Source organism: Bos indicus, chromosome 14, assembly GCF_029378745.1.
Source record: "Bos indicus isolate NIAB-ARS_2022 breed Sahiwal x Tharparkar chromosome 14, NIAB-ARS_B.indTharparkar_mat_pri_1.0, whole genome shotgun sequence".
Taxonomy (NCBI): Eukaryota; Metazoa; Chordata; class Mammalia; order Artiodactyla; family Bovidae; genus Bos; species Bos indicus.
The window spans coordinates 19,760,819-19,774,530 of NC_091773.1; the positions used below are offsets into that span (position 1 = coordinate 19,760,819).

Consider the following 13,712-nt stretch of genomic DNA (forward strand, 5'->3'; position numbering starts at 1 on the left):
CTGAGTCTTAACCAACCCTGAACCTAAACATCACTGATATTAACCCTCACTCTAATGCTGACCCTAACACATATCCTGAATCTCACCCTGACCCACACTTACCATAGCCCTGAACTGATCACAATACTCACTCTTTACCCAGAGCTTGACACTGACCCTGAACCTGACACTGAAACTTAACCCGACCTTGACCTGTGATCCTGACCCTCCTAAGACAGTAACTGCAGCCATCAGTATGACTCTCTCCCTAACACCCAACACTGACCATGATTACCCTGACCCTCAAGTCACCCCACCCTCACTCCAGCACTGACCCACACCTAAACTGGACCCTCATGTCACCCAGCCCTAGTCCTGAACCTAACCCTTGGCCTTATTGTAATCCTAATGTTCAGGAGTACATCAAGGCTATAGTTTGTTACCCTGTTATTTAACTTACATGCAGAGTACATCATTCGAAATGCCTTGACCCTATGCCGGCTTGAATAGTAGTCCCCAAAACATGTATCTAAGTTCTAATACCAGTACCTGTGAATCTAACCTTACTTGGAAATAGGGCCTTTGCAGAATTAAGGACCTCTAGATGAGATACGCTGAACACCGTTGCATTGTGGGTGGCGCATGTACTAGTTTGTTTAGTGATATATGTTGAAACACAGAAAAGGAGAAAGCACAGGTATGGAGGAAGTGCACATGAAGACAGAGGCAGAGACTGCAGTGATGCCATCACAAGCCCAGGAACTGCAGGGGGACCAGAAACTGCAAGAGACCAAGGAGGCTCCTCCCCTGGAGAGGGTATGGCCCCGCCCACACCTAGATTCCAGACTTCTGACATCCACAACTGTGGGAGAATACACTTCTTTTGGTTTAAGCTAACTAGTTTGTGTCAATTTGTTACACAGACCTAAGAACTAATAAACACCCTCATTCACCATAAGTGAATCTAACATTTACCATGACCGAGCCTTCTCCCTTATTGTTGTGGTTCAGTTGGTCAGTCGTGTCCTACTTGTTGCCACCCCATGGACTGCAGCATGCCAGGCCTCCCTGTCCTCCTCATGTCCATTGGGTCAATGATGCCATCACCCTTATACCCACCCCTAACATGAAACTGATTTCAATTCTCATACAGACCAGAACTTGACCTTTACCCTGACCCTATGACCTTTACACTCACTTCGGGCTACATCTTCCTAACCCTGATAATCACCGCGATACTGAATAGAACGTTCCTCATAACTTTGACATTGACCCTGATCTAGATCCTCATCCTAAACTTACCCTTGACACTAATTCTGCCATTTACTACTGCCATGACCTTGACCCTATTTCCATGACCTTGACCCTAACCATGGAGATCCTGATGATCATATACCTCACAATGAACATCTTGTCAGCTCTGACCCTTGTCCTCACCTCCTCACCAAAATCCTGAACCTGTCCTGACTGTATGAGCTTGAATCTCATCTGCTGCTTGATTCTTCCCCATTGTCCCTGACCTTTTACCCCCATAATAACCCTGAAGCTGACCTTGGACCACACACTCCAAGTACCCTAAATCCAATTTTGACCTTGACCTTCAGTCTGACTCTAAACTGGACTCTGCGCCTAAGTCTTACTCTGACCTTTGAATGGTGTTTGTTGAAACAGTGTGTTTAACAGTGATAGGCGAGTGTTCATCAGTATTGAGATGTTAGAAACATTGTGTTTACATGTGCATGGCATGGCTGCCCCCTTATTAAATGGTATATCATAATTCAGTGTATTTAAAACTGGTGGGTGCCTTACTATGGATAGAAGTATATGTGTGAAACATACTTTGTTTCCCTCCAGCTTTATTGAGATACAGGTATACAAAAAACTGCACATAATTAATGTATTCAATAGGGTGAGTTACTTCCTACTTTACTGATGTGTACTAACCTCTGTGTTTAAGCAACCTACTGCTGCTGCTAAATCGCTTCAGTCATGTCCGACTCTGTGCGACCCCGTAGACAGCAGCCTATCAGGCTCCCCTGTCCCTGGGATTCTCCAGGCAAGAATACTGGAGTGGGTTGCCATTTCCTTCTCCAATGCATGAAGGTGAAAAGTGAAAGTGAAGTCGCTCAGTCGTGTTTGACTCTGAACGACCCCATGGACTGCAGCCTACCGGGCTCCTCCATCCATGGGATTTTCCAGGCAAGAGTACTGGAGTGGGGTGCCATTGCCTTCTCCGTTAAGCAACCTAGGTGTATACTATTTTTTGGAATTAAAAATTGTTTTTAGCTGTATGTTTGCACATTCATCCTTTTACTGTATCTACGTATGTACAATTTTTATAACTGAAATATGCTGAAACACTATAAGCTACATGTGTTACTGGTTTTGCTTATATACCTATGAAACTGTGTTGAAACCTTCTTTTCAAGAGAGCTATGTAGGAGAGTGGTATCACAGCAAGATGGTGGAATAAGTTTTCTGTTGTTATCCTTCCAAAGAATAAGTATTTGGACAATCACCCACTGATAAGGGTACTTCTTTTGGAGTCCTGATTCCAGCAGTGAAGTTCCATCACTTCTCTGGAGCAAAAAATCTGAGAACAGATGTATTGAAGAGGGTAAGAACAGTTAATTACTGTTGGATTAATTTACCATCTCTAGTACTTTGTGCATCTTTGGGTTTTTTTTTGTATATATGATCATGTTGTCTGTTAGTTGTCTGATAGTTTTATTTCTTTTTTCCTAATTTGAATCTTTTTTTCTTGTCTGACTGCTCTGACTAGAACATCCAGCAGTGTTGAACAGCAGTGGTGAAAGTGGGCATCCTTCTCTTGATCCTGACCTCGGGGGAACGTTTTCTCTTTCACCAATGAGTAGAATGTTACCTGTGGATTTTCATAGATGTTCTTTGTCAGGTTGATTAAGTTTCCTTCTAGTCTTGGTTTGCTGTGTGATTTTTATCGGGAAACTGTATTGAATCTGTCAAATACTTTTTTGCATTGAGATGAACCTGTTTTTTCCTTTGTGTATTAATGTTATGCATCACAACAATGGGTTTTAGATGCTGAAGCAACCCTGCCACGCTGGGATGGCACCACGTGCCAGTGAGTAATCCTTCGTGCTGCTGGACTCCATTTCGGAGTGTTCTATCGAGGATTTCTGCATCAGTGTCCATAAGGGATATTGGTCTACTGTTTTCTTATAGAGTCTCCGGCTTTGATATCAGGGTAATGCTGGGTTCCTGGGATCAGTTAGGGAGCTTTTCCCTTTCTGATATTTTTTGGAAGCATTTGAGGATTGGTGTTAACTCCTTTTTCAGTGTTTGGTAGAATTCACCAGTATACTGTCTGTTTCTTTTGGCGGGTGGGTGGGGGGCGGGGGTTCGTTTTTAATTACTAATTAAGTCTCATTGCAGATCTGTTCAGATTTTCTATTTCTTGAGTCAGTTCTGGCAATTTATATTTCTAGGAATTTTTATTTCTGTAAGGCTGATGTCTCCACTTTCATTTTTTTTTTTTTGAATAAACAAGTTTATTTGTAAATTTAGTCAACTTACATAATTGACCTAAAAACTTCAATGAAGGATAAATTTTAAACCACTTGGAAAGCCATCTCTATGAAGTGATTTTCCTAGAACCTATGCCACATGAACACCATTTTAACTGGCAGAGGTTCCATAAGCTGAAGCTGTGTCCCTCCCCCACAGCAAGTTTACCCTAACGGTTATAATACAAACCCCACCAGGAAAAAAAGTTCGGTATTGTTCCTCCTCGGTAGAGAAAAGTTCAACCTAGTTATCAGACCAATCACAACACAAAGAAAAGCTGCACTAACTACTATATTAGTAACAGATGCTGCTGCTGTGAATAACTTGTATTATAGTCTGCTGCTGCTAAGTCACTTCAGTCGTGTCTGACTCCGTGCAACCCCATAGACGGCAGCCCACCAGGCTCCCCCGTCCCTGGGATTCTCCAGGCAAAACACTGGAGTGGGTTGCCATTTCCTTCTCCAATGCATGGAAGTGAAAAGTGAAAGTGAAGTCGCTCAGTCCTGTCCAACTCTTCGCGACCCCATGGACTGCAACCCACCAGGCTCCTCCATCCATGGGACTCTCCAGGCAAGAGTACTGGAGTGGGGTGCCATGGCCTTCTCCAGTATTATAGTCTAGAGCCCTTATAAATAAATCCCCCTCCCCGTTAGTGTTTGCATTATCAGCTAGAGGGTTAGTTTAACATGTGGTAGAACGAGGACTTACGCAAGGCATAACGCACAAAGCATTTTACTGCATAAACAAGTGCAGTCTACTCAGGAGAAAACCTATTGGCCTCTGAATTACACACACCTTAAAGACAACAGTCTCCAGCACATGTCAATGTAAAACATTTAATTGAAAAATGTTGACACTACAATATATAAAATAGCTATTATAAATGCACATAGTGTATTCTATAGCTGCCAGGTTGACTTTTTTTTTAAGGAAACTGTAAGTTACACTGTGGTTAAGACTTGTATCTTCACTCCTGAAAAAGCCCACATTCCATCACAGTGATGTATGGTCAGACTTACAGTCCCAATTGTTAAACACTTGGATGAAGTCATAACCAGTTTTATTGCAAAAGGACCCTGTACACATTTATCAATTCTAGTACCTTAATAGCTACCCAACAAATCATTAACATACAGAAACATCCATCATGAGAAGCAAGAAATATCACCCATCCCTTCTGCATATTAGCAACTTGTCACTCCTCAGCAACAGCGCTCACATCTCTCAGGTCTGTGAACAGTCACTTTTCGCCTTCATCCTGAGTGAAAGATGGAATAACTTAAGTACAAATGCAACATATTATAAACAATTTCTTACCAAAAAAAGTCACAAATTAAACCAAAGTATTTTACAAAAATGTACTGCAAAACACCATAAAAACCGCCCTCACTTAAGCTCTCTCTCCCCGTATCCGGCGAGCCAACTGGATGTCTCTGGGCATGACGGTTACTCTCTTAGCGTGGATGGCACACAGATTAGTATCTTCAAACAAGCCCACCAGGTACGCTTCGCTAGCCTCCTGCAGCGCACCGATGGCGGCACTCTGGAACCGCAAGTCGGTTTTGAAATCCTGGGCGATCTCCCTCACCAGCCTCTGGAAAGGCAGTTTCCGGATCAGAAGCTCGGTGGATTTCTGGTGACGACGGATTTCTCGAAGCGCAACAGTCCCGGGCCTGTAGCGATGAGGTTTCTTCATCCCGCCGGTAGAGGGGGCGCTTTTCCTGGCTGCTTTTGTGACCAGCTGCTTGCGGGGCGCTTTCCCACCCGTTGACTTCCGAGCAGTCTGCTTGGTTCGAGCCATTTTCTTTTACCCAACGCCTAAGCTTTAGGCCTCTTCGACCACCTCGCCGCCGCTGCTGCCCAAAGAGCCGCAATAGCTCAGCTACGGGAAAAACTCCTTCCAACGAACAGAAGAACTCCTTCCAACGAACAACCAAACCGTTCTGCGCTCCACTTTAGTTTCTGATATTAGATATTTGCTTTTTTTTTTTTTTTTTTTCTGAATCAGTCTAGGTTTATCAATGAGCTGTTCAAAGAATCAATGTTTTGCTTGCTGCTTCTTTTTGTGCTCTTTTTACTGGCACCAAGTTTAAGTTTGTTCTTTTTCTTAGTCTCCTAAACGTGTAGCATTAGGTTACTTTTTGCAATCTTTCTTTTCTAATATAGGCGCTAAAATGTGATGAAATAAAAATTTCTATTTGAAGGCAGGACAAGAAAAATTAAAAATTTCTTTGTTCAGGCCTCCTCCCTCCCTGCCGTCCCTTTAGTGTATAGAGGGATGTAGGGTGTGTCTGATCACACATTAACTACAGCTCCTTCAAGGTGAAGTGCCTGCTCAGCCATCAAGATCAGTGTTTCTTTTCCTTCTGATGCTAGCAGTGTAACTTAAAACAACAATGTTCTTTCCCAGCTCTGTAAGGGGTCAGGGTGACACGCTTTCCTTTGTACGTGCTTACCTGGGCTACATATCTTTCATGAACTTTATAGAAAATATCGGTATGTCATTTTCATATACTATCCTTTGTCTCAAAAAATGGAATTCAAGATGAGAAACAAAAACTAGTAAAAATTACAAAACACTGCTGAAAGAAGTTAAATAAAAAGAAAGACACCATGTTCGTGGATTGGAAGATTTACTATTGTTAAATATCAAACCACTTGGTTAAGAATCCACCTTACAGGGGTCAGCCCCAGACCCCAATCACCTTTGCTCATGCCCCTAACAGCATGGCACGGGCTGCTGCTCCTTGCTCCAAACAAGATGCAGAATGAACTGTGGGAGGCTTCACACATCCCAGGGAAGCCCAGTCCAGCCTAATGAACTTGAGCAATGCTGTCATGGCTGGCAAACATGAGAGACATTATTAAGTGACAACAGGAATAGCTCATGCACGGAGTTTCAGTGAATGCCTCTGAGGGAAGCTGGCACTGAATTCCATTTTAAATGGACGAGGCTGTCACATTACTGAAGTGATTCTCTGAACTCTCCAGGCTCAGAGTGCTGTGCTGACAGAGAGATCCTACAATCCGGAGAAGAAAAATTCTGCAGGAGACTCACAAACATTTTACTTTCTTAATGAGGCCATGTGGCTATCATGTTGATGTTTGGCAGAAACCAACACAATTCTGTAAAGCAATTATGCTTCACTTAAACAATAAAAAATTTTTAAAAATGGTGAAAATGGAAAAAAAATAAAGAAGAAAACACAGCATTCTTGTATTTCTGCACATCTAACATTGTTAATTAGCTCGGTTTCTTAGAAAGGAATCTGCCTGCCAATGCAGGAGACACAAGAAAGGCAGGTTTGATCCCTGGGTGGGGAAGATCCCCTGGAAAAGGAAATGGCAACCCACCCCAGTATTCTTGCCTGGAAAATCCCATGGACAGAGGAGCCTGAAGAGCTATGGGGTTGCAAAAGGATTGGACACGATTTAGCAATTAAAATGACAACAACCAGTGTTAATTATGGACATGCCTGCAGCAGGCTAGGTGATACCACACTGGAGCTGAGGCAGCTTGGAGGGTCTCCCCCAGCCCAGGCTCGAGCAGAGTAAGATAGAGATGGGTGTGACCATGCCCCAGGGGAGCAGTCCCTCTGGGGGATGTTTTCATCCACAAACTGCTCCTGATCAGCTGGCTAGAACAAGACAATCATGAGGTCAGAACTCACGGGGTCAGCAGCACTGTGACTGTATTACTATCACTGTCACATAGTTATGGGCTGTAACCTAGCGCTGGCCAACTGTTTTGAAAATAAATTCTACAGTCATAGATTCAGTCTGTAGAACAATTTTTTTGGGTACTACTACACAAAAACCACACCTACTTTACAGTCAATCAAAAGCGCCCTATTTATATAGCAATTTCCCCCAATAGTTGGAGATAACTACCTTTTCTTCAATTCCAGGATAGCAGGGTTCTTTCTTAAATTGTATTCTAGTACTAGATTTACTTATTTATTTATTTGGCTACACCGTGCAGCCTGTGGGAATCTTAGTTCCCTGAACCAGGGCTTGAACCTGTGCCCCCTGCACTGGGCACACAGAGTCTTGGCTCCTGGACCATCAGGGAAGTCCCTCCAGTGGTAGAGAGTCTGCTGGGAGGCAGTGGCAGTGATCTTGGGCAAAGACCATAAAGACAGGATCCAGGGAGAGGTACAGGACAAGAGGGGACATAGTGGGAGACACTTGGGACGTGACCGCCACACACTGGCATCCAGGAGCTTGCGGGCGTCATGCTGGATGGACCCAGCCTGGACTGACGGCGCCCTAACCGTGGACGCCAGCTGTCCATTGGAGCACAGACTCTGATAAACAGAAACCCGGATTCGTAGCACTTGCTGACTTTCTGAGTGAGCGTAACAATTCGCTGGCAAAATTCCTGGTGTTCTGAATGTTGCTCGTGTGGGTGGGAACAAGAGGGCTCTGGCACACCACTGATCTGAACTCCATTTCAAGAGGTGCAGGTGGACAACAGCAGTCTGTTTTCAAATTCACAATGCCAAAGTTTAAAGGGCAACTTGCCTACATTTTATTACAACCAAAGAGAGACTGATTCTGAATTATATAGGGTAGAGCTCAAAAACCTCACAACTGAACATGGTATAAATGTGTGTTTTTCTATAACTAATGTTTTACAAGGAGAAAATTTGGAGATAAACAACTGTAAAGAAGTTCTCATAGCATTGAGGGAACATTACTTCTGATTCCCTTGTGTTTGTTTATCAATTTTCTGAAAGCCACTGGGTAACAGATGGTGCCACAACTCCAGACAACAATAAAGAGATCGTTTTTGTTCATCTACACTGTCAGTCCATGATTACACTTGCCAACAGCAATAGGAACAACCCTTAACCTCTCCAAGGAGGGACCTATGATTTTAAAATGTTATGATTTAAAGTGTTGAGACAACAGAAATCTACAAGCTTGTCCACACATATATAAACATGCTTATCTCTTTAGCTAGAATTGGAGAATATGGTCCATACTTAAATATTATTTCACAATAATTAAAGTGAAAATAAAACTGAAGGACAAATGGTCTTCCAAACTCTCCCACCAAAAAAGAATCCGCCTTGCAATGCAGGGGATGTGGATCTGATCCCTGGTCAGGGCACTAAGATTCACCATTTCCCCAAACATTGAAGAGTCTGTGATTAGAAATGTTTGGAAAGCTCTAACACAAAGCTCAAGTCAGCCTGAAACAGGCTCCAGCTGGGGAGGTGTGGGGACCAAGGCTTGGTGAGTGGACAGGAAACTGTTTCCATCCTGCATTTCATAACCTGACCTGTGGCCCCAGAATCATGCTTTATCTCCAAGGAGGACTCATTTCAAGCAGGGGTTTTCTTCATGTTCCTAGAACAGGAATGTCAAGTGCCAGGCCTACTCAGACTTCCCGAGTCTGGGATGCAAAGCTCCTGTATCCACCTTCCAGCTGTGATCAGAGTAGCAAAGGTAGCAAAGCTAAGACCAAAACTTTCTCTCTCCTCAACACTTTACCTTCTAGAGGACAATTCTATCATAAACTCTCAAAGCTAGAGGAGAAAAATGTGAAAGAGAAAACCTACAAAAATATCCTAAAATGTCAAACACAATCATGTCAAATCACAATCAAGGAAAAATTTGGGGATAAACATCTATAAAGTTCTCATAGCATTCAGGTAACTTCATTTCTGACTCTCTTGTGTTTGTTTATTTATCAATTTTCTAAAAGCCACCGGGTAACAGATGGTGCCACAATTCCAGACAACAATAAAGAGATCCTTTCTGTTCACACATTACACAACCATGTGTAAATATAAGCCATAACCACACCCTGAGCTGTTCATATTCTTGCGCTGCTGATACAACCTAACATCCCATCAGTTACTCTCACAAAGTCTGCGGGACAGTCTTCTGGGCGTAATTTCCAAGGCACGTGGGATGCTCACACACACCACTAACGCTGACAGCTGTTCATCCGGCCATAGCGCCTGTTTGCTGTGCCATGATTCGGCACTTGCACGAGCCTGGATACACCCGCCCTTCTATGTCCACTGTGATCCTAAGCTCATCCTTGACCATGGCCTAGTCCCTCACCCGGGTCAGCATTCACTTCATCATGAGCTGGATTAAACTGTGATACAAGAGGAAGTCACACACAGACACCTGCTCTCTGGGGCTTTGGGAAGATGAAGTCACTGGTGGCTTGGATCAGAGTTCAGGACGGTCTTTAAACACACACACAGGGGCCCTGTCTGCTGCCTCCGGGGGATCTCACATCCAGGGCTCCCACCCTTCCCAAGTTCTGCCGAGGATGTTAGGGTCAGTTGCCTGGTCAATCAGGCACCTCACTTGGGCCTCTTCTGAAAGTCCACTCTCAGGCTCCTGGGCACGAACGCTGTGCTCTCGGCTTCCTTGTGCCACAGCGACGTAGTCTCTGAAGGCAGACTCCTTCTCATGGCCCAGGAGAAGCTCATTACTGGAGAAAAGATCAAGCAACACAAAGACACAAACTGCAGGTTATTTCTCCAGTCCAAACCAGACGCTCCACCTGGTCACACAGCATACTCTCTGCTGCTCATTGTCCTTAAAGTCAAGACTCCGTGTGTGTGTGTGTGTGTGTGTGTGTGTGTGTGATCCTCACCAACAACTTGTTATATTCCAGTTTCTGATTATATTAATAGCAATCCTAGTGGGAGAGGAGTCTCACTTGCATTTATCTGATGACTAACAATTTTAAGCATCTTTCCATTTGTTTATTGGCCATTTGTCTACATTCTTTTATAGAAATGTCTGTTCAAGTCCTTTGGTCATTTTTTTCATTGGGTGGTCTTTTAATTATTCAGCTGTAAGAATTTTTTAATGGATTCTATACTCAAATTCCTTATTAGCTATATGACTTTCAAATGTCTTACCCCATTCTGTGGACTATATTTTTACTTTCCTGATGGTATCCTTTGAGGCACAAAAGTTTTTAATTTTGATGAATTTATGCTTTTCTTTATCCTTTTCTTGTTTGTGCTTTTGGTTTTAGACTTAAGAAGGTCAAATATCATTGCCAAATCCAAGGTCCAAAAGATTTACCCCTATGTTTGCTTCTAAGGACGTTATAGTTTTAGCTCTCACAGGTAGGTCTTGATCCTCTTTGAATTAACTCTGTATGTCGTTTGGGGTGGGAGTTCCACCTTCATTCCTCTCAGTGATCTTTGCTGGAAAGACCACTGAATGGTCTTGGCATCTTTGTCAAAAAAGAACTGACCATGGTCACCATTTACTATTAATGGGAAAATCCAACTTTTTTCCTTCTTGTGAATCATTTCTGCAAATCTGTATTTGTTGTAGACCTCAACCAGAAAAACATGAAAGCTAGGTTAAAGGTAACCTGATCTGCATATGCATTAATGAGCCTCCACTATGCTCTGTGCACCAAGGGCTCTGCCACCAGGGCCACATTTGTCCCGAGAAAAGACAGAAGCAAATTTAAAAACAACATTTGCTCATGCAGGTAGACATGTTCATGAGACAGTCCAGGACTGTGGTGAGGGAGTCCAGGCTGATTGGTGCGTGTGTGTGTATGTGCGTGTGTGCGCACGTGCCCAGGCTGATCGGTGTGTGTGTGTGTGTACATGCATGAGCGCATCCAGGTTGATTGGGGGGGGTGTGTGTGTCTTGGCCCGGGGGTGTGGTGAGGGGGCCTGGTCTGACTCGGGTGTATGTGTCTGTGTCTATGAGTCTATGTGTGTTTCAGGGCTGACTGGGGTGTGGGGTGTGGGGTGTGCGTGTGTGTGTGTGGTGTGAATGTGGATTTCCGAGTTAGAACCTCACTGGGCTGACGGGGGGTGGTGTTGTGTTGGGGGAGTATGGTATGTGTTGTGTGTGTTTAAGAGTCAGGACCTTGCTGGGCTGACCGGTGTGTGCCTGTGTATGTGTGGTGTGAGTGTGGGTTTCAGAGTTAGGACCTTGCCAGGCTGACCGGGGTGTGGGGCGTGTGTGTGTGTGTATTTTAGAGTCAGGACCTGGCCGGGCAGTGAGAGGCATTGTCAGTGGGGGTGACGGGCTGATGACACAGGCTGAGGACATACACACACACAAATACGTTTAGTGATTCTCTTGGGAACAGCGGCATGTTGGTGTGTGTGTGTTTTTCCACAAATAAATGCTTACCAAGTAATAACTGCTGGATTGGCACCTGCTAGCTTTCTCTTAGCATAATGAATCTTCTGCCGTGGATACCAATTTTGTTCAGTTACATTTATTTCTTTAATCCACGATCCTCCTTTTCTCAGCATTGTCTGTTCAAAATTCTGAGGGAAAGGAACATGATTTTCTCTGCTTAATGGTACATACGGTCACGTTCAAACAGACCCAACAGGTAGTGATCTCAAAATAAAGCAAGTCTCCAGCCAGGAAGGGCTCTGCAGCTTTTTGCACACACCCTCCCTGCAGCACACGTGACAGTGATGGTGACCACCAGGGTCTACACTTGGGCTTACCGCGGCCCTCCCTGAGGACGTGTCACTGCTGCGCTTCCTCCTGGGGGCTGAGCTGAGAAGGATGCTGACCTTGTGTGGAACAGACTCAAAACTAAAACTTGTCTAAAAGAAACCAATCCCCATCACCAAAGGACTACAAATACTCTCAAGTCTAACAGTGTCCTCCAAATAAAAGGCAGGTCTCTTGTCTGATTTTCAAGCTAAATGATCCCAAATGTTAACTTTGAGAGCTGTACAGAACCAGGTAAGTACTTTGGTAAACACATCCCCACCAGGAGACAGGAAAGGCGGTCAGTCATGAGCACGCTGGAACAAAGCTGCGAAGCGGGGAGAACCACCGACCTTCCAGTCAAAGGACGGCTCCTTCACGAACACGTCCATGGTGGTGGTGAGCAGGTCGGCGCGCGAGCGGAAGGCCCTCAGCGCACACACCATGACGCTGCTCACGAGCCCCGTCTCCTTCAGTGGTGACATCAGGTTGATGAACTGGCGAGTCAGCCGGAAAGGCATTAGCTCAGGGACCCGCAGGACCTAAACAGCAAATGAGATGCAGGAGGCGGATGAGTGAGGCCGCCTGCAGCTGTCGCTCATGCGTGCAGAGCACATCTGCTCCCTTCTTCTTGGAACTGGCCACATGCGTGTGAGGTCACCGTACCCCGGAGCAACCACACGGCCAAGAGAAGGAGAGCTGTAGTCTGACATCAGGAAAGGTGTGTATCTCATCCACACAAGACGTTCTGATGAGCCTCCTACCTTTTTACAGGAGCAAGTGATGTAATTAATCTATCAGCACACCGTCTACAATCACCTGAATGAGGCTGATACAAAGCTGAGACTCTCCCATTTTGCAAGAATGGCCACTTTAATGATCACAGCAGGCCAACTGTCCATAGAGGGCTCACAAAGCTGACGACAGGTCCACCCCAGCACAGAGCCGGGCAAGCTCACCTGGGTGGCAGAGCCGAACGCATGTCCGAAGTCAATCCCGATCACGCCGCCCGTCTCCAGGCTCACCATGAAGTTGTTCAGATGCCGGTCTCCAATGCCCAGAACCCAGTGGCCGACGCACAGGAGTGCGTGGGAGGTGGTGAAGTGGTTGCGAAGGGCTAAGAAGGCCTCGGGGCCAGTGCTCATCTTCAGGAAGGCCCGCCTACAGGGGACAGGGGACGGTCATGTGGCCTCTGCCCCAACCCTGCCCCTCCCCCACAGGTGTAAAGTCAGAAAGGCACTTACTTTAAGAGATCTGCAGGCACTCTACTTTCTCTTTTCCTAAAAGATGTGACTGCTTCAGTGCGATTAGCTACTCTATGATTTAATCATAGGAAATGTCTGATTAGAACAAACTTCCCATGATTTAAAATTTAAAATTTTTTGTTAAACTGACACTCCAAGGCAAAATTTTCTCAGAAACAAAGTGAATGTACAACTTTGAGAAGAATGAACTAGTTGGAACGAGGGGATGAGAACACCACGTACCTGAACATGCGGGCATAGGCCCCAGGGTCACACTTTCCCACCATCATGGTCAGCCATTCTCTGTACTCAGATGCAGGCGCCCGGGGGTCACTAACATGCAGGAGAAAGAGAACCAATGTTAGGAAGGTATCGAGGGCAGCTGACTTCAGAGGCCCCACCACCAGGGACTCACTGCAAAATAGTGAAGAGGCAGGAAAAACAAATACGACTTAAATCATATTTAATATTGACACTGCA

At 44.9% G+C, this 13,712-nt stretch overlaps 2 protein-coding genes across 2 annotated transcripts in view; both read right to left on the reverse strand.

Moving 5' to 3' along the window:
* Window positions 1-4,347: 4,347 nt before the first annotated feature.
* LOC109568450 (histone H3.3C) lies at window positions 4,348-5,351 on the reverse strand. Its single transcript, XM_070802520.1, has 2 exons — window positions 4,916-5,351; window positions 4,348-4,783 (listed from the first exon to the last, which is right to left on the reverse strand). Exon 1 carries the CDS (start codon window positions 5,324-5,326, stop codon window positions 4,916-4,918), a length of 411 nt encoding a protein of 136 aa, XP_070658621.1. The 5' UTR covers window positions 5,327-5,351; the 3' UTR covers window positions 4,348-4,783.
* A 3,839-nt stretch (window positions 5,352-9,190) lies between these two features.
* The window catches only part of PRKDC (protein kinase, DNA-activated, catalytic subunit), a 126,611-nt gene continuing 122,089 nt past the window's right edge, over window positions 9,191-13,712 (reverse strand). Inside the window, exons 81-86 of the mRNA XM_019973745.2 lie at window positions 13,476-13,565; window positions 13,233-13,304; window positions 12,948-13,149; window positions 12,342-12,530; window positions 11,671-11,810; window positions 9,191-9,985 (exon numbers count right to left, since the gene is read on the reverse strand). Of these exons, the coding sequence (XP_019829304.2) occupies window positions 9,781-9,985; window positions 11,671-11,810; window positions 12,342-12,530; window positions 12,948-13,149; window positions 13,233-13,304; window positions 13,476-13,565 (898 nt within the window). The 3' untranslated portion in view covers window positions 9,191-9,780. The remainder of the gene's footprint in view (window positions 9,986-11,670; window positions 11,811-12,341; window positions 12,531-12,947; window positions 13,150-13,232; window positions 13,305-13,475; window positions 13,566-13,712) is intronic.